The sequence below is a fragment of the Syngnathoides biaculeatus genome, chromosome 3 (assembly GCF_019802595.1).
Source record: "Syngnathoides biaculeatus isolate LvHL_M chromosome 3, ASM1980259v1, whole genome shotgun sequence".
NCBI classification, from domain to species: Eukaryota; Metazoa; Chordata; class Actinopteri; order Syngnathiformes; family Syngnathidae; genus Syngnathoides; species Syngnathoides biaculeatus.
In genome coordinates, this window is record NC_084642.1 from 9,273,696 (window position 1) to 9,293,292 (window position 19,597).

Below are 19,597 nucleotides of genomic sequence, written 5' to 3' on the forward strand. Positions count from 1 at the left end.
CGGAAACTGGGTCATACACAGTGTAGCAGTCCGACAAGGCAGAGGCACAGAAACGCTAGGCTAGGCGGGATCCAAAAGACATACAGCAAGTTCCGATGGCTCTGGGGTAAACTAAGAAGTTTAACTGGACAGCAGGATCAAACTAAAGGGCACAGAATCGCTGTGACTCGGGTTACTCTAACATACGCGTCAATGCGGACAGTCCCACAGGCAGTGAATGCAACTCATTAACAAAAGCAACGAACTGGCAAATGCCAGTGACAAAAACTCCAACTTAAATGCCTGTTCAATAACAATCTGAATGTGAAACAGCTGTGACCGATGACAGGTGTCACCACCCAGAACAGTGGCGTGGCCACGCCCCTCTTGGCAGCGGCCAAGCCTTGCTCATGACAAATGCAAAATACTGCTTTCGTTTTTCTTATACTTTTTGCATAATGCAGTGGAATTTTTTTTAGAATAAAATGTGCATAGTCTGGAAAATTATGATATATATATAATGATTATGGATATTGATTTTCCACTGATGTAATATGTTTAACCAATGTTAAGATACCGTTAGTCTTTCAACCATGCCATTATCATGCTTCAAGCATTTTTTCTTCATGGTAAAAAAAGATGCCGTCATTCCCTTGTAATCTCAATCTTAAATCCAGCCAAATCCCCGAATCCTTGTAATCGCTCACGTAAAGCTAATAAAGCTCGAGTGTCTGCGGGATAGAGCACCCTGTTGATTGTGTTGTCAGACTTGAGGAAATAGCTGCGGTCAGCTTTCTTGAAATTGTCCCAGCCACTATGCAGCCGTGTGGCTTGTGCATTCAGTCATCTGAATCCAGCAGCTGGTGGAGGTTCAGACCGGACTGAAGGCAGATGTTCCCCTCTGCGAGGTCGTGTGACCCGAAAGGCTGCGGCAGGACATGCTCACTCTTATGAAACAGAGGGCACACAAAGACTGGGACGCAACTTTCTGTTGATATCGAGGTTTTGTTGTTCTGGGTCACCAAGTGAGTGGCTGTTCTTGGTAGGTTATGCCCATCACAGTTTTCTGTTTATGGTGTGGATTCATTCCTGTTGGTGCCAGCTCAGTGCACCATCAGCATCAAGAGACAATGACATTTTTGCGCCTACAAAGAGGACTTGAATTGTGCAGGTACAATATATTGTTTTTAGATTGTATTTATTTTATTTCACTCATTATAATTTATTAATGCAAATTTAACAGGTACATGGAAGCCAAATAGAGTTCAAGAAACTAAAGCGAAAATAACTGAAAGTACGTCTTTAAATTTAGCAAAATTTGCCCAAACCTTGTCTTTTGACTGTGATAATTTCCTTCACAATAATTGTGATGGGAAATATTCTCACCATTTCATCTTCAGTCTTAAAATTTCTGGTAGATTTATTAGACAATAGTTAGTGAATTGGGATATTTGAGCTATTGCTACATAGAGTTTTGTTCTGAAATTGCTCTTCTGAGAGTTTTACTGCGTTGGGGGAACATACAATCGCTGGACAAATTGGTGGTTCTTTTGGGTGAAAGCCACAACCCAACTTGTGTGCGATGTTTGTTTCACTTTCGACTGCTGCTAGTGAGATGAAGGAAGACGAGGGCTTGGTATCTATGTACTAGGGTGCATCTTGTTTCTTAGACATCAAGATGTACTGTTGCAGACACTTTTATATTGTTTCCTAAAGTCATAGCTTTCATGAGCATGGGTTCTCTCACGTTAAAAGTGAGTTGTTTTGGTCTACCTGGTTCTTTTATCATGTTTAGTTGGGCTTGATTTTGTTTGTGGTCCTTGATATTGGTCCTGTTTGCAGACCCCAAACTCCCAAGGCCTTTACACACTTTAGCACAGTGCAGCGTGCCTTCAACAGTCCCATTCAATTTTGTTTCCTTGACTGCAGCACAATTGTGCGGCACAATTCAGTTGACTCTTGCCTTGCACAAGATGGGCGCCGTGCATAAGGTGTATGCCGCAAAAAACAAAGTGCCATTTGAGAGAGAGTTTGTTGTGGACCTTGTTTACCAGGCTGGCTGTTTGTGGTTGGCAAGGGAACATGCCCTTGTTACACCCTCTTATTGTGTCACTCACTTTTCACAGCTGCGAGCCCAATTTTTAACTTTCACTTTTGATTTTGGAGCAATTGACATAGTTAGCACTTTGCCAACTGCAAGCAAGAAGGAGCCTAATGTGGTATGAAAATAAAATGTTCCAAGTTTGCTGCTTAAAGAAACGTGGACAGTGAAAATTGGCATTTAAAAAAAAATACATTCATTCCCCCTCCAACCACCACAAGACCATTGTTTTAAAATGTAATAGGTATGATGAAGATTTCCATATTTAAACATTAATACGAGATGAGGCATAGACATTTCCTCAAAATTCAGAGATTAAAACATGAAAAATAAATGCACTGAAATTGTTATATCTTTTCACATTTATGACCAAACACTAAAATTCAGAGTGGTCACTTAGAGTGGTCTGGATTTTTGGGTAAGGACATGAATTTATTCTCAGATGTAGAAATATGTATACTGTATACTGATGTGAAGTAAAATCTAAACACAAAAACTAAGTGCCAGCTAAAAATAAATAAATACCCCGTGTTCTGTTTGTTTTAATTGGTCAAACTTAAAATCCAAGATCATCCATCCATAATCATTTTATGCCACTTCCTGTTCACGGTCAAAGATGAACTGGAGTCCAAGTAAAATGTTGTGCTAATTGCCTTCCAATCACATACTCCATTCACACTCACAATGTTTACCCATGGGCAATTTAGCATCGGTAATAAACGTAGTATACATGTTTTTGGAATCTGTCAGGAAATCTGAGTACCTTGGGGCGGAAAAAAAAGCAAGCTTGTGGAGAATATGCAAAAGTCCATGCAGAAAGTTCCAAGCTTCGATTTCTTTGCTAAACATTTTAAAGCTGTATATTGAACTCTCAGCCCTTTGGTCATCTCTTACATAGTTGCCATTGAATACAAAACTCTATAAATTAAGAGTTCCTGCTTTTCCCGCTGGATAGCTTTTCCAAGTTTGTTCTATACCTAATAGCTCTTTTAATATGTTTATGTATGCTAGCTCGGTCCCATGCTACATATATTGTGTATGTTTATTTTTATAAAGTATGCTATTAAGTCTAGGGAAATTGCAGCATAGGGATTTTGGTCAGACTAAATAGTTTTCCTACCAAGTTCTCAAAATAGAAATGCCTTTGCCTCATTTTTTTTTTTTTTACTTTAAGCAAGGCACAGGTTATTAAAAAAAAAAAAGTTTGAGTATAAAATCCTAATGTATGCAAACTGTTGGGTCTTTTTACCAATAAAACTGTCCAAACACTAACAAAACACTCAGAAGAGAGCCGTTTTTCTGTCAAATATACTTTCCCAACCATCAAATAAGTCTTGTCTCTCTCAATGCAGGCATTACGGCCCATGTGAAATTTTTTTCTCAAAGTCACACACTCCAAAACTTCATACTGTGAACCTCGTGGGGAGCTTCATAAAAGTCCATTAAACTCAGGTGCAGGTTCTTTAGCCTCCCTTCTGTGGATACGGAAACAAAAGAGCAGGTTCCTCTGAGGGGAGAGGAGATGATGGAAATAGGGAAATTAAGTGTAGCTTCTTCAAATAGCCCCAGTGGCCCCCATCACGGTCAGAGTAACTTGTTTGCTATTCCTGTCCGGTTGCAGAGCTTCATCATTGCTCTAAGGAGAGATAAAATTAGGCACCAGAGTTAAATCGTATTAGCTCTTGTCCCACTGGCAGTCCCCCTTTGCACAGTATCCTCTGTTCTGGGCTAGAGAACCAAGCTTGAATTTCGAGCCATCTTAAATTAAGTGGGGGGGGGGGGGGAGACACTTTACTTTGTTTGAAGGTCTCAATCTAATCATGAAATGTACCACCGTAATAGATGCACCATGCTTATTTGTCAAAGCACTATTATTCTGTCTAGCACAGATATCTTTGTTTGCATGCGTCCACCCTGACTTCCATAAAGCAATTTACCTTTACTGAAATGTCAGTGAATGCATTTTGTATATATTCTCTGCCTTTCCTTTCACTGGGGAACTTTAAGACCACTCTCAGAGAATTCAGTACAAAATGCTGTTTATCACTAGGGGATATGTTTCTGAACTGCCATTTAACCCAGTGTTGTCTTATTAGCAGGATTTTATTTAAAATGTGTATTAATGTCTCGGGATCCCCCCGGAAGAGCTGGATGAAGTGGCTGTAGAATGGGAAGTCTAGGCATTCCTCTTAAAGCTACTGCCCCGTGACCTGACCTCGGATAAGCGGTAGAAAATGAATGAATAATTTCCTGTGATTTGTTCTCAGCAGGGTTTTATTGAAAAATTATTAATTTCCTGAGAGTAGATTAGACATCAGAAGACTTAATAATGATGACTCACGGACACACACACACACACACACACATGCACACAAGCAGTTTGTGGTTTTCAAAATCAGATTTGTGTAATGGTCCAGAATCGTAATTATTTCCCTGCCCTGGTTTGGAAGTGTTTTACTGAGCTGTTCAGCACGAATCTTCCATTTTCTCTGGTCACGTCAAACGAAATGACACACTTTGTGGCCACGTGACAGGGCCCCCTGGCTTGTAAGCTTCCTCCCTGACCCTCTTGAATTCCCTCCATCAGTTTAACTTGCCCTTCTTCTTAGATCCCCCTTCCTCCAACTCCATGGCCTGAACACACAAAATACTCGGACAATGGCGCACACACTTTTTCTGACAGGCTAAAAAGCAATGAATGCAGTTGAATTCTTTCACTAATGAGGATGAGCTCATTAATGCATCTGCATGAGTGTCTACAACACGTTTGAATGAGATAATCCCTCTACTGTTAATGTGACTCTAATGGGGCAACCTTTGATCTCCAGTGAACTGATCAAAAAAACGTTGTTTCCGACTCCCATTTGGCAGACAATTATCCCTGGGCCCATTAATGATGTTTTTTTGTTTTCAAATGAAACCGCTTGCAAATCCTAAACTTGTTTTCTGTACAATATTGCGTCTTTATTCTCTCTGAATATGAACGTATAACTTAAGGAGGTCAGAGGAAGTGCATAACTAGCATTCTCTTTGTAGTTCCTGCATGTAATCACTAAAGCCCATCAAATCACAGCGTAATTACGCAATCATTTGCATTTCAGGGAAAAAAATTGGTTTTGAGCAAAAGTTTTTGTACTTGTTTTACAGTCATTCAGATATTGCTTTTCAGTAAAAGGTTATTTACTGAAAACGTGACGTTATAAGGAGGAAGGATCCTGTTGGCTGTTGGTGAGAGGAAGATGCTAGAGATAGACTTACATGGAAAAAGATGACTCGCTGTGCCAAGCCCTAAAGGGACAAGCCAAAAGGAAAAGAAGAAGACTGAAAACATGGTTATACTCCTCTGCCTCACACCTGAAAGTCACCTCAAAGTATTGGAAAGGCAAGGTCATTTCCTTTGTTTTTTTTTGTATACAAAAAACATTGTTCCAGATCAAAAGACAAATGAGACAAAAGGTCAGAATTCCTTCTATTTCATTGTATTTACATCTAGATGTGTTAAACAACTCCCCTTTTAACCTTGACTTGCAATAACTGCATCAAGGCTGTGGCCCTTTGACTTCACACGACGGTTGCATTCTCAATTTGAAATTCTTTTTCCGGCCTTTAGTACAGCCTGTTTCAGTTCTCGTTTGTTTCTGGAGGTTTTGCCCTTCAGTCTGCTTTTCAGGAGTTAAAATGAATGCTCTATTGGGTTAAGGTCCTGTGATTGAATTTTCCCCTCCTTTCACTTTTCACCCCTGAAGCGTTTTTGGTCATTTTCTTCTTGCATGATGAAAGCATAAAGCATAAATGATGTGCCTGAATTGCGTGACTTGAATCTTTGAATTATATCGTCATCTTTCTATTGGACATTTTGTAAACATTCATAGAGCTCACGGTCTTCTTTTTAAGTGCATGTGAAGGGGGTGAAAACACGTGAACAGCCATGTTAGTAACACTCATGAGACATGAATGATTTGAACAATTTTTCAGCCCCGTTTCTGTGATATAAGAGGGAATAATGAAGCACATGAGTTTTGGAATGTACCCTTCTCAAGCGTAAAAACCTTTTATAGAATGTAGAATATTTACATCCCGGGATTTGTGTTAGAAGGAGCTAAGTACTGTACACTGAGCATAAATATTAAACTGCTTTTTTTTGTTCCGATTATTCATGAGCTAAACTCAAATATCCAAAGCTTTTTTTTTTTTTTTAAATACACGTGCACGTGCGTTTTTCCATTATATTGTTAATCAATCTGTCTAAATTTGTGTTAGTGAGCGCTTGTCCTTTGTTGAGATTATCCATTCATGTCAGCGGTCTGACATATCAAGAGTGACGGGTTATTATGGCACAAGTGTAGAATACAATACAGCTGCACATTTTATAGTGGCCTTTTATTTTGGTCAGACTACTGCACGCGTATGAAATAATCACGCCTAATGTCGAATCAACATGCGTCACACCTGAGAAGTGCTTGACAAAACAGATTTTAGACAGATTTGTGAACAATATTTGAAAGAAATGTCTTTGGTGTTTTTGCAAGTCTTGAAATCTTTGAGATCAGCTCATGAAAAATGAAAGCAAAAGCTAAAGTGTAGGGTTTATATTTTTGTTTTGTATATTTGTGAGCATGATGTCTTTTGCTGCCTCCACCATGCAGCCATCCTTGCTGCCGGGAAGGTTAGTTCTGCCATAGCTAAACTCTTTTCACTTTCCTCAACTCCAATACTTTTCGCCGTTCACACTCATGTTTTTGTTATATATTGTTTGCATACTAGCAAGCAAGTCAATGGTTGTCTTTTTTCGAACATAGGTTTAAAGTTAGGTGTGACTAATAAAATGATGCGATTTATAATGTTAGTCATGTTGAGCAGGGATGAATCTGTTTACCGAAGGTTAGTAATACAGTTTCAAACCATGCAATAGATTCCCGTAATTTCTGGACTATAAGCCACACCTGATTATAAGGCTCACCCAGTACATTTTTAAAGAAAAAAACACTTTGTCCATACATAAACTGCCCCTGTCTATAAGCCGCATGTGCCCACATTGAAACGAGATATTTACAAAGAAAGACGGTACATAGAGTTTTCAAAGTTTTAATAATATACCTTAGCTTTTGTTCCCAAACTGTGACGCGGCAATAACACAGTAGAAATACGGTGGTAACACAGCACTAACAGGGTTGGGTAAAAAAAAACATACCGGTAAAAGTCACTGAGACATGGCAGTAACACAGCAGCAACACGGTTCAGGCCACCTAATTTTATTGCCTCTGAAAGCACTTTTCGTCTTTTTACATTGCTCCAGTTCTTCCCGCTGCCGTTTCCAGCGTCTCACCGTCAATTCATTGTGCCAAGTTTACGTGCAGCAGCTCTGTTTCCTTTGTTATTGGCCAGCTCGATTGCTTTTTAACTTGAAAGCTGCCTCATATGCATTTATTCTTGCGTATTCCATGGTGAGGGTAGGTTCATGCTAATTTTATTCATGCACAAAGCGCAAAGTTAGTTACGTCTTCCTTGAGACATATATTCCTCCTGTCTCACACTTACCTTTTTTGCTCGAGCACCCCTGGCGATGGTTAGAAAAAATCCATAAATTAGCCCCATCAATGCATAAGTCGCAGGGTTGAAAGTGTGTGACAAAAGTCGTGGCTTATAGTCCAGCAATTACGGTAATTCATTAATGAAAACTATGAGGCAGTGATGCCATTATAGTGACTTTATCACTGTTTTTAGTAGCAAGTACTCCAATGCCTCTCGCAACCTTTTCAAATGTAACTTTCTAGTGTTATTGGAAACGTTTGAATAGACCCACCCATTGTAGATAAATTCAGTCCTTCTGTGTCCAGAAAATGAATAAATACTGCTTCCACACTGGCACATCATCCCAAATGTAGCAATACACAAAAACAATGAGGGTGGATCCATGGAGAAAACGACAGCCCGTTCACTCATTCCTGCAATGTACCAGAAATGGGAACTTAGCCAAGGTATATCTGACTTCCTCGAGTAGCGTACGTACTTTGGTCTCAAGCAGAAATGGCTAACAACTGGAAAAAAATACTCTGGTTGACACTCACTACTTGCATGAATATGAACACTTTGAATTCAAGAGTTAGATTGTCAGCTCATGGACTAGTCACTGACAACACAAGTTAATGTCTAAATCATATTCTTTTTTTTTTTTTTCATTCTGGATAATGTACTGTTTGTGCATTTAAGATTGAAACTCATAGAATAAGACCAGTAGTTTGTGGAAAATTGGAAGCTTGGCTGTTGAAAAGGCTGCTTGATTTGAAGTCCTGACAGTGCTTTGAAACAAGTGTTCTAATAGACGTGCTTTGCCACCACTCCAGGATTTCTATGACGGACATTTAACCATAATGGTTACTTATCCATCCAGTATCTACACGTCTTAGCCCGTGCTGCAGCCTATTGAACTGTCATTTGCAAGAAGTGAGTAACGCCCTTGCACAAAATGCCTGTTCACAGGCATGCGATTGACTGAAACAGCCATGCTGCTGTTCACACCCTAGACAATATTGAAATTCTTCAGATAGCAAATTTGGCGTGTGGTAGGTGGTTAGGGGAATGCCACAAAGCCTCAAAGGTAAGTTGCAACTTCACAGAAATTATGCGCACACAAAGGAAGGAGTGGGAATAGACATTTTAGCTGAATTTTTTTTTTTTAATGATGGAAACATTGAGAAGCAAACATTAAAAGATTTTCTAGTTTAATGTAATTGCATTTAAGACCTAAAACCTATTTTGACTATGCTTTTCACTTGCTTCGTTCCAGACGTATTGTATACACATTTCTTTCTTTCTCTATTCTTACAGGGCAAATTCCGTCATTTTCTCAATCACATTGCTGAGGAAAAAAGAAAATATGATAATGCCCAATATCATCAATGCTTGAATAATAGCTTAATGTATCTAATCCAAAGTAAAACGTCTCATGGGTCATGTCTGTATTTTAACAGCAATAATTGTCTTCCATCTATGGAATTGCCAAAATTCCCAAGTGCAACTCGGGACTCCATGTTCATATTACAATATTGCGGCTCTGAAACCCTCTCGCCCATTTATCTTCAGTGTTGCGTAATAATCATTCACTGCTGTTGAGACACAAAACTTTGAATGCATGGATTCCCACGAAGCGCATTTGTTTTAGCAGAGACTGCACACAAATACCCATCAGAGTAATGCCTGCTCTGCGAGTTCCTGATAAGGCTTTTCTGCTATCTGTGACCATCTGTAATGGTCACTCTCAAAATTCTGTATCCAGATTTTCCAACTGCTGCAAATGGCCTTTCTTTCCAAGTGGAAAGTAGTTAAAACCACAGAAACAATGTGGTCTGGATTAAATGGCCGAAATCATTACGCCTTAAATGTCTGTACTGATTGCCAGATGATGGTTGGGCTCCAGAGCCGGAATGGACATACTTGAGTTTAATGTGGCAAATGTGCATGTGTGAATATTTTGGTAACAGTTGAGTTGCTCTTAATGGGAGCCAACCCCTGGAACACTTGCATAAATATTTACATTAATGTGACTTTGTGTGCTTCGTTACAAACAAATTGTTCAGAATGTTTTATTTTCTGCCAATTTGCCACCCAACTCAAAACATACTGTCATTAAATACACATTATTAGCTTAATATACATTGTTAAATGTAAACAAAACCTTTGATGTTCCTGTTGTTGGGTACACAAATTGCAAAAATACATTTAAATAAATCCGTTACTGCTGTTGAAGACAACATTACAGTAAAGTTTTGTCCAAATTGGAAAATCATTTTGGTTCTTAAATGCTATCACCAGTTTATTCTTTTTTTTTTTTTATCTGCTATCTAGCTGCATTTTCGATATGTTTGAAATACTGTTGTCTGAAAACAAAACACTTCACGGCAAGACTGTGAGGCCAGACATTTAGAACACTCAAGCAGCAGCTGTTTTTGGTTGACACATTTTCTTTTGCTTTGAACTGCTGGGCTCACCGGAGGAATTGATCACTGCATTGTATCACGATGCCACTTAATGGGCCTCTCCCACCCTCCTTTGATCAGTTCCACCTCCCAAGACCTTTTCCTGTCCAACACAATAGACTGACTACCTGCTCCCATTTTCCTCACGAGAGACCATTGACCATTGGCTCGGGTAATGCCTTTTTGATGTGAGCACTTTTATACTGTCATAGATCTGCCTTCCTTCCTCTGGGTTTCTTCTTTAATGGGGTTACAAAGTATACTATAGCTATACACTCTCACAGGTATACTGTCTCACTGAGTCATGGGTATGTTTTCTGCACACAGCCAAATATCACAGTTTAAAATCTACCTTCCCTATTTATTGTTGCATCTCTCCAGCCCATTGTCTTTGAATACAGTGCCTTTATTTGTCATGCTGGCTGCCTTTGGGCGGTTTACTGTGATTTAACTTAATTCATCCTTGAATTGTGCTTCTTTTGGACTGAAGAAGTGCTGCAAAACAAATTGCAGACCCTGAACATCAAAGGTCACAAGGATGGTGCCCAAGGACACCATATATTGCCCGTGGGCCTGTTTTTAAAAATGACTCACCGGCGGTCGGACATTTTGATAGCCCAAGAATTTTGTCGAAGTGACGGTTTGAGAATGTAACACTTGCATAAATTTATAGAAATCAAGTGTTGCACATTTTATATTTTATTCATTTTCTACCTTGTTAAATTATTGAAATTATGATGTATATATTTTTCAAGTTAATTTAATTTGAGCACATGTTCTTTCAGAAGTGTATGTGAGACCAGTACCCATCCACATTAATCAGTAGCAAAGTAGGTCTGAGTTTTAAAAAAGGTTTATGATCCCTGTGCTACATTACCTCCCTGTGGTACTTGTGGAAACCCATGCAATTTTTTTTTTTGTTTTGCTGTATGGTAATCCCCACCCTCCTGTGGTTTACCGATCGTGGTCTCTGCTATATTGTAGATTTTTATAGCGATTGTTTTTTATTTGCACAAGACATTCCCTGGCTTGATGGAAGAATCACTTCTTTTGTGATGTGTTTCCTTCACACCTTGGTGTGTTTAATCTGTTGCTATCTGGAAGAAGGTATTTTGAAGCTTATCCTTTAGAATCAGAACCATCTTTATTTTGCCAAGTATGTCGACAACACACAAGAAATTGCCTACTGCGGAGGTAGTTGAAACCGCAATAGTACGACAACGGTCAGTTGACAGAATACATTTGATACATAAAGATAATTGAATTGTCTATTAGGGATAACCATGCCACTGCATGTCTTTGCCCTAATTGACCCCTCCGTACAGGGCACTTAACCACGCCTCCTGAAGTTACGTCACCCCACGTGTGCTAACCTCAGACAAACAATTAGCAAAAATGGCGGCGCAGGAAGAAAAGACTAGAGCGAAATTGTCCGATTTACCAGCTGTTTTCTCACTCGCATTCATAGCGAATAGTGAAATATCGTTGAAAAGCAGACAGCAAGGCTTCAAGTATTTCAGCGCGGGGTATTTCAATGGTATTTAAATGCACATCGACGGAGAAACCATTGATATTAGCGCGAGATCTTTCCGGAGTCAGTGGAAGACCGAGGAGCCACATAATATAATATATTATAACCCAAAGACCAATTCATCATTGACAGTTTCCTATTTTCGTGTTACATCTCACACTTGTGTGCAGAATCTGTATGTGTATCTGTATAGCCGTTTGTGAACCGCCGTATGAAGGAAAAGAAGGCGAGGCTTGATTTATGAGTTGTTTCTCTCGTTTTTTATGTGTAACATCACGCGCTCCCCTCAATAATTATTCTTGAATTAGTGCCGAACCTACGTAAGTCCCGACCAAGTACGACAATCACTACTTTATAGTGTCCTCAAACATCCTTCTTTCAGTCTTGGTGTCTCGGTGCACGTCGAAGGCTTTTAGGACTTGCTAGTCCGGTTTAGCTTAGCTCACTAGCTGCGAACAAAGAGACACGTTTGTGCAGTCAGGTCCTCGCAAAATATCGCTCAACACAGATCAAGTGTGTTAATCAGTCACACGTAGCTATGTTATGCGAGCGAAGAACTACTAATTCATTTATATGAGACATGTATTGAAAATCAAATATAGGGCATACCTTCGTGCAAACAAAGTCCGGTTTAGCTTAGCTCGGGAGCCCCCGAACAGAGACACGTTTGTGCAGTCAGATCATCGCAAAATATCGCTCAATACAGATCAAGTGTGTCAATCATTCACATGTAGCTATGTTATGCAAGCGAAGAACTGCTAATTCATTTATATGAGACATGTATTGAAAATCAAATATAGGGCTTACCTTCGTGAAAACATATCTGTTCCGGTTGATTTGAGATGGATTCAGTTGATCATACGATCCATCGAAGACATTTTTCGTACTCTGTCTTCTGTCCCTGTTGATATTAGATGGATTCAGTTGATGATGCGGTCTTCCACAAAGTTTGATCCATCAAAGACATTTTTCGTACTGGGTCTTCGGTTTTGGAAAGGGTACGAATTGAACTCCACCAACTAGCCTTTCAGGATACCTGTCGTCACTATTACAAAGTCCGTGACTACACCTCTTAACCATATCTATTGTTAAAGAACCCAAATACGCGATAAAACGCTAACAAAAGCTATACTGGACCATGCAACGTTGTCTGAGGGAACGGTGGGTGCAAATATAGGGGCGTGGTTTATGCAAATCTCTGGCCTCTGATTGGTCAGCGACGCGGATGACGCAATTTCTACGGAGGAGTCAATTATAACTCATTTAGAGTTTTATTGTCGGATAGTGTTTTTTTCACTTTTTTTTTTAATACGAGTGTCTCTTTAAATGTTCTGAAATACTGCTTCTGAATCAACAGCACCTCTGCTGCTTGGGGTCAAGTATTGCATTTCATTCAATCCATCCAATGAATTCATGTATCAATTATTAACCCTGGGCAAATAGGGAAAAATAAAATGATGGATTTTCATGCTTAACCCCAGTGGCAATCTAACATATTACTTTAGTGTAACTTCATGTTTTGGTTTGTTTTCAGCCTACTGAATTTATCACTTCTATTGTTTTCTAGGTTTTTGGCGACTATTATCACTTCAAGCATCGTACAGTGGCAAAGCGATCGCTGTCTGATCATAGGGGCACGTATGTCCGTCTGCTTAAGGATCCCAAGGTAAGACGTTTAAAATTGTAAGCCTATTTTTTAAATAAGTATTTGGGAGACGAAACATATTGATATATATACTGGGGTTATAGATAGTAATGGAGTTCATGATACAATATTAGAGAGGCAACAGTCATTATTTTCACCAATTAATTATTTATTACTTGTGAGGTGTCGCATTTTTGTTGTTAAAACACATCTCTCATCTGGAATGATAACCCGAGGGCAAGTACACGCACAGCCATTTTTATGATTAATGCAAATGGCACAGGTGGAAGAGAAAGTATCAACTACGTGGGCAGAAGCATATCCTTGGCTTATGCTGTAAGTTATTCTAAATGTCAGAAATGCCCCAGCATCCGTACGGGCTGTTGTCATAAGCGTGATGGAAGCTGAACAGGCTTTTCCCCGTGGAGGCCTGCAAGTCATAAGCATTCCTCGGTGGACCTCTGAGATGTAGTTCAGCCTTCTTGAATAATCTTAACGGAAATCCTATATTTCCGTATTTTCCAGTAGGTTTGCAAGTGAGTTTGAGGCTAGCTCGAAAATGAGCCTTCTACCCTAACCCACCAGGCAGGATGAAGTGAAAATTTGTGAAATTAATATTCACAGCAATGGGAATACAAGGAATTTGAAGATAAGACACCCATGAGTTCATTTTAAACACTAATAGCCTAAAACACTTCAGACGTTCATTTTTTTTTTAGTATTGTACATGACTTAAATAACTAAACAGCAGATTTAGCCATTGCTTTCAATGCATATTATAAAATTAACTTTCTCGCAGTGCAATCATGCAGCACAGGTGCAGGCTGGGGAAAAGAGCAATCATCTGGTGCCCTTGTTGTAGTTCTAGCCACCTCCCTCTCTATTTGAGATTTCCTTCACCAGTGGGCCTCTATTTCCTGTTGTTGAATTCCTCTGTTTTCCACAGTACCTCAGAGAATGTGAAGCATTACCCTTTCATATATCTTCTCTGCTACCTTTGTTTAGTTTTTGTCTGAACAATGCATAATCTAATCGAAGCTGTTTCAAAGAAATTCCACAATTTTTGCATGGAAAAATTATGAAAATATTAAACTTAGTTCAGTTCACAGCCATCTTGTAAGATGGCCAAGATGGAGTTCGAATAAAAGGTATTTCCAACTTTTTGTTGGTTTAATTACGGACAACAAGATCTGGACCTCAGCCAGGTCTCACATGCTGACAAACAGAGAACCCTTCTAACTGGGCCTAATGAGGACCTGAAACTTGGCTATATTTGCCATCTTCATGCCTCAGAATGGCATTGAAGTCCAACATTTTTTTGGGGGGCTATTGGATGAGAAAGGAGTGTAAATATTTTTGGGGGCTTGTGAACTCTTGTTGATTTAGGCCTGGTATACATATAAAGATGAGGCAAATAGACTAGAGCTGTAAATGAGATGATCTATAGATACACAGAGAGATACACGAGATACAAAGGCAAGATTATCCTATAAGATTGATCTTAGGTCTGATGTGTGTGAAGAGTGGATTTCTCCCAATTTCAAGAAACACTAGTTTTTTTTTTGTTTTTTGTTTTTTTTTAGTAATATGGGTTCCCTTTATGGCAAGAAGTATTTTTCTCTTTTTTATTTATTTATTATTATTTTTTTTAATACATATGAACTTACCCATTCACTCCATGAACAGCATCAGCTTTCTTTTCAATCGGAGGCACACTTTCTATTACCTATCGTGACACATACTCTGTTTATATGGTACGTATACATTGTTGGACAGCGGTGTGTTTTACAGTACACTGCACAAGCAGACTTTACCTCACGAATGCAGCCACACAGAAATAAAAGTGTGCTGTAAAATAGGATGCTCAGGGTCACATGTTGCGGGAGCGTTTTTAGGGGTACAGCTATTGAATATTTTTAGAGCAATGTATAGTCTGTATTTTATAGGTGTGGCATAATCTCAAACTGCCAGCCTGGTAGATGACTGAGTCGGACATCCACCTCACAGTCTTGAGGTGGTAGGTTCAAATCTGGGTTCTTTGTCTGAAGTTTGCATGGTAGGTTGCCTTGCGATCAGTTCGGGGTGTAACACACCTTTCACCCAAAGGCATCTTGAATAGGATACAGCACGCTCTGAGGTAGATGGATAATCCCAAACTTCTTTCTCCTGGCTTGACGCCATCGTGCCAATTTAAATACTGCTTTTGTAATCAAATTATTCTCAATTGTTTCACGCTGAATGTGTACCATACCAAAGTGAACTGATGTGTACTTTTTTTTAAAAGCAAGGCTATAGATAACTTTCAAGGATAAAGTATTTGCAGTGCTGTGGCGAGGATTGCTTGGGAACAACGGAGAAAAATGGGTTTTTGAAGAAAGTGGAATGTAGTGGTTATCCACGAGTGTGTCACGCCGCCTGCAAGGAGGCTTTTAGGTCAATAGTGCTTTTTTTTTTTTTTCCTGAGAGAGAAAACAACAACAAACAACAAAATATAACAACATCCTGTGATGGTCAACCCTCTGACACATGTTGCTTGCAGCTGACTGGACCGCTATGTTTTATTACAAGGGATACACTAATACCTATCTTGGTATCAGTGCCGATTCTGTACATCTACAATGTAGTCATACTCTTAAGAAGGATTTTGTGTAAAAATTAATTTAAGTGAGTCTTATGTTATGGAAGAAATATTTGTGACTTGTTTTTCAACAATATTTCAGTCCATTAACATCATCACTGCTGGAAAGATAACGGCATTATCATTATAGGTGCCGGTACTTAGTATCAAGCACTCAAATGTAAATACATGTACCTGTTCTCAAAAAAGTTAAATCTGTGCATTCCTACTTGTTACAGTGGCTAATTTTGTATTGTATATCTGGTGTCCATACATATTACCCGTCTTTGTCATAACTGTCCATAAAACTTGTTTAATCTTTAGATTTCCCAACTCTTCAATGATTCGTATACTAATTAGTCCCTTGCTACACTGGGATTCATCATCCAGGATCATTAGCACAGTCACCATTATTCCCCTGTTTCTGTCATCACATTGAGAATTAAGATCTCTATTAAATATTTTGACAGGATGACCCACATGGCAGGTTCATCAGTATTTCCGACTCAGTTTTCTTGATATTGTTGACTGACATCTCATTGTTGTTTTTGTGTGCTCACTTCTGCGTATAGGTGACCTGGGCAGAGCAACAGGTGGTCAAACGTAGAACAAAAAGGGACATCTACACAGAACCTACTGATCCAAAATTCAGTGACCAGTGGTACTTGGTGAGTTGGAGTTCTACTGAGGTCAAATGTAGTAAAACTGCTGCGGGTGACTAGTTTGAATTTTAATCTGGATTTTGGCTTCTCATAATCATAAAACCATAAATGAAGAAAAGGGAAAAAACCCGGTGTGGTGTGTATGGAAGTTCCTACATTGTAAAAGCATCTGAAACGCATCTTTGTTGCCTGAAGTAGCAAGTGTGTGATGTACGTTATTCTGCCCTCCCAGCATGCTTTGTTGTCTGACACCCCAGATGCCGTTTACTGAAAAAAATACACACAGAAGCATAGAATTACATCGTTGTACTGTTCTCTTCATGTGTTTTACTTCCAAAGTGCTAACATGAATAAACAGCCAGCCAAACTCCTTTTCAAGAGGCAGGAAGTGAGCGTGCTTGCTCCTTTAATGACTTCTTAACAGGTCAAGTCGGGTGACACATTGAAAATGGATTGAAAAGCCATTGCTTTCTGACGGATTCATGCACAGGAAGAAGCTGATTTCTACGTGCTACATCTTTCAACTGTTGACATGCTTTTTTTTTTTTTATTTTTCGCTCTGCTCAGCGCTTCCTACTTCCTGTATTCTACAGTTTCAAAATAAAAGCTCAGCAATGCACTCTCAAAATTAACAACACAAACAGATCTTTTCTAATAAAATCAATCTTCTTAACATATTAAACACTTGGGGCAGAACAATTGTATATTTAAATATAAGACCGTTCCATTCAGAAACCTCACCAGCCTGATGCTTTGCAGTGTATTCAGTTGAATATAAATTGAAAGGGATTTGCATGTAATTGTATTCTGGCTTTATTTACATTGTACACATCCCGATTCCAATGAAGTTGAGACATCTGTGTAAAATTTATTTAGGACCAAGATTCACAGTTAAAACAAAGCAAATTCTGTAATCTGTGACCTTCTTCAAATCCACAAATAGTATCACAAGGGAACAAGTGAGGGCTCACGTGGGTTGATTTTTACGTTTCACGAAATTCAGTGAAATTCCAGGCTGCTAAAAGCATCCCTAACTTACCCCTGCGAGTTCCTGCTTCACACCAGTCTGTGGGGCTGTCTCAAATATATGAATATTCTTTGTGAAGCAACTAAATACTCTTGATAGTTGTCCAAGGGCCTGTATTAAACAAAGGCATACTTTATTATGCAGTACATTGCTTAACATATAAATGGATAAAGAGATTTCATTTTAGTGCGACAAACTGCCATGTTCGTTACAATAAATGATGCAAAGAAGTGTGATAAATTATGAATCTAACATGTGAAACTAGTTTGTGTGGGATTAAAAAACATAATTTCTATTTTTAAATGAGACAGAGCACAAGGTTGAAAACTTTCTTAAATGGCAAGTGTTGATAGAAACTGGAACAACACCTTCGCTTTTTTAAAAATCATTTTCACGACTGGGATCAGCTTTGCTTTGATCAAACTGTAAGCATACACTTTTCAACATGTCTACAAAAGAGCTCTGTGCCTTCCACTGCTGTCTGTTACATATCCTTTATTCATGTCTGGAGAGGCAAGCTGTTACTTTTTGTTTACTTAGATCAAAAGAGAGCGAGAAGAGGGAAAGCAGAGAAATGATAACTTCCCAATTGACAAAATGGAACTCTAAAATTGATGTAAATAAAGATGATGACCACTAGAACGCTATACCGGATTGGTTGTCTCCTGGGTTAACAAAATCCGTCACCAGTACAATTTAACCCACCACTGGAAATTCAGATACTGTGGTTTGAAGATTGGAGAGGTGGAAAGTGGGTTCTTCAGTGGAAAGAGAGGAGGAATTAGATATAAGAGTGCTATCACGGAGCCTAGAACAGAATATGCGGACTTTGAGTTTAGGGACCATGACAGAAAAAGCTTGGGAGATAGTTGACATGATATTGACAGAATGGCAGCTATACTGTATTGTGTGTCCAGGAGAGCATGGGAAAAGCAGTTAGTTAAAAAGAGTGTCAGATCGAATGATGAGGCTGAACCTTGAAGAGGGTTTCATTTTATTCGTGGTTATGCCCTACAGATAGGATGTGATCAAGAGAAATTCTCGAGGGAGGTAGGCAAGGTAGTTCAGAGCATCCCAGCCACAGAGAGAGAGTAATGATTGGTGCAGATTGTAATGGACATGTTGGTGAAGGTTGAGGGTGTTAATGGAGAAGAACAAAAAACGTCAGAAGGAGCTGGATTGTCTTTGTAGAGCTACAGATAGCCTATGACCAAATCGAATGATGAAAACCAATAATCAGCAAAAGGAATCAGAAAGGCGAATTGGATTTTGCAAAGTACAGAGATGGACCACAAAAGTTTTGTGGACGGATTAGACCAAGATTAACATCTCCCAAAGTGATGGAAAGACCAAAGTATGGAGAAAGAAAGGGTCAGCTGATGATCCAGCACATGCAAGCTCATCTGAGAAGCATGGTGGTGGTGGTAATGTCATGGCCTGGGCTTGCATGGCTGGTTCTGGAACTGGCTCACTCGTCTTTGTTGATTTAACTTGAGATTTTTGCAACAGAATGATTCAATTCTGTTTCGCAATTTACAAAAAAAATGCATCCAAACTGCTCGGGATGCAAAAAGACCCAAAACACACTGCCGACACAATAAAAGGACTTCATCAGGGGGAGAAAGTTGGTTTTAGATTGGCCAAGTCAGTCACTGGATCTTAACCTAATTGACCATGCGTAGAAACAAACAAGAAGTGAAAGAGGCTGCAGTAAAATCCTGGAAGAGCTTTTCAAATGAAAAATGCAACAGTCTGGTGAATGGGCCGCGAGCTTGATGAATTTATTGCACGAAAGGGTTATTAAAAAAAAAATAACATTCACTTTAAATTAATTTAATGTCTGTTCCAGTACATTAGCTTACTTAAACAATGGGTGGTTTCAAACAAAAGGTGGTCTTTCCCGAGTTGTTTAACATATATAGATGTAAATGCCATTAAATGAAAGCTGGAATTTTGACCTTTTGTCTCATATTCATCTTTTGATCTAAAACACAAATGTCTTCAGCATCCAACAAAAACAAAGGAATTGACCTCGCCATTCCAATACTTTTGGAGGGCA

At 39.1% G+C, this 19,597-nt stretch overlaps 1 protein-coding gene across 1 annotated transcript in view; it reads left to right on the top strand.

The window, feature by feature from the left end:
- The window catches only part of furina (furin (paired basic amino acid cleaving enzyme) a), a 63,845-nt gene that overhangs the window by 22,505 nt on the left and 21,743 nt on the right, over window positions 1–19,597 (top strand). The window contains exons 3-4 of the mRNA XM_061814153.1: window positions 13,155–13,253; window positions 16,422–16,517. Of these exons, the coding sequence (XP_061670137.1) occupies window positions 13,155–13,253; window positions 16,422–16,517 (195 nt within the window). The remainder of the gene's footprint in view (window positions 1–13,154; window positions 13,254–16,421; window positions 16,518–19,597) is intronic.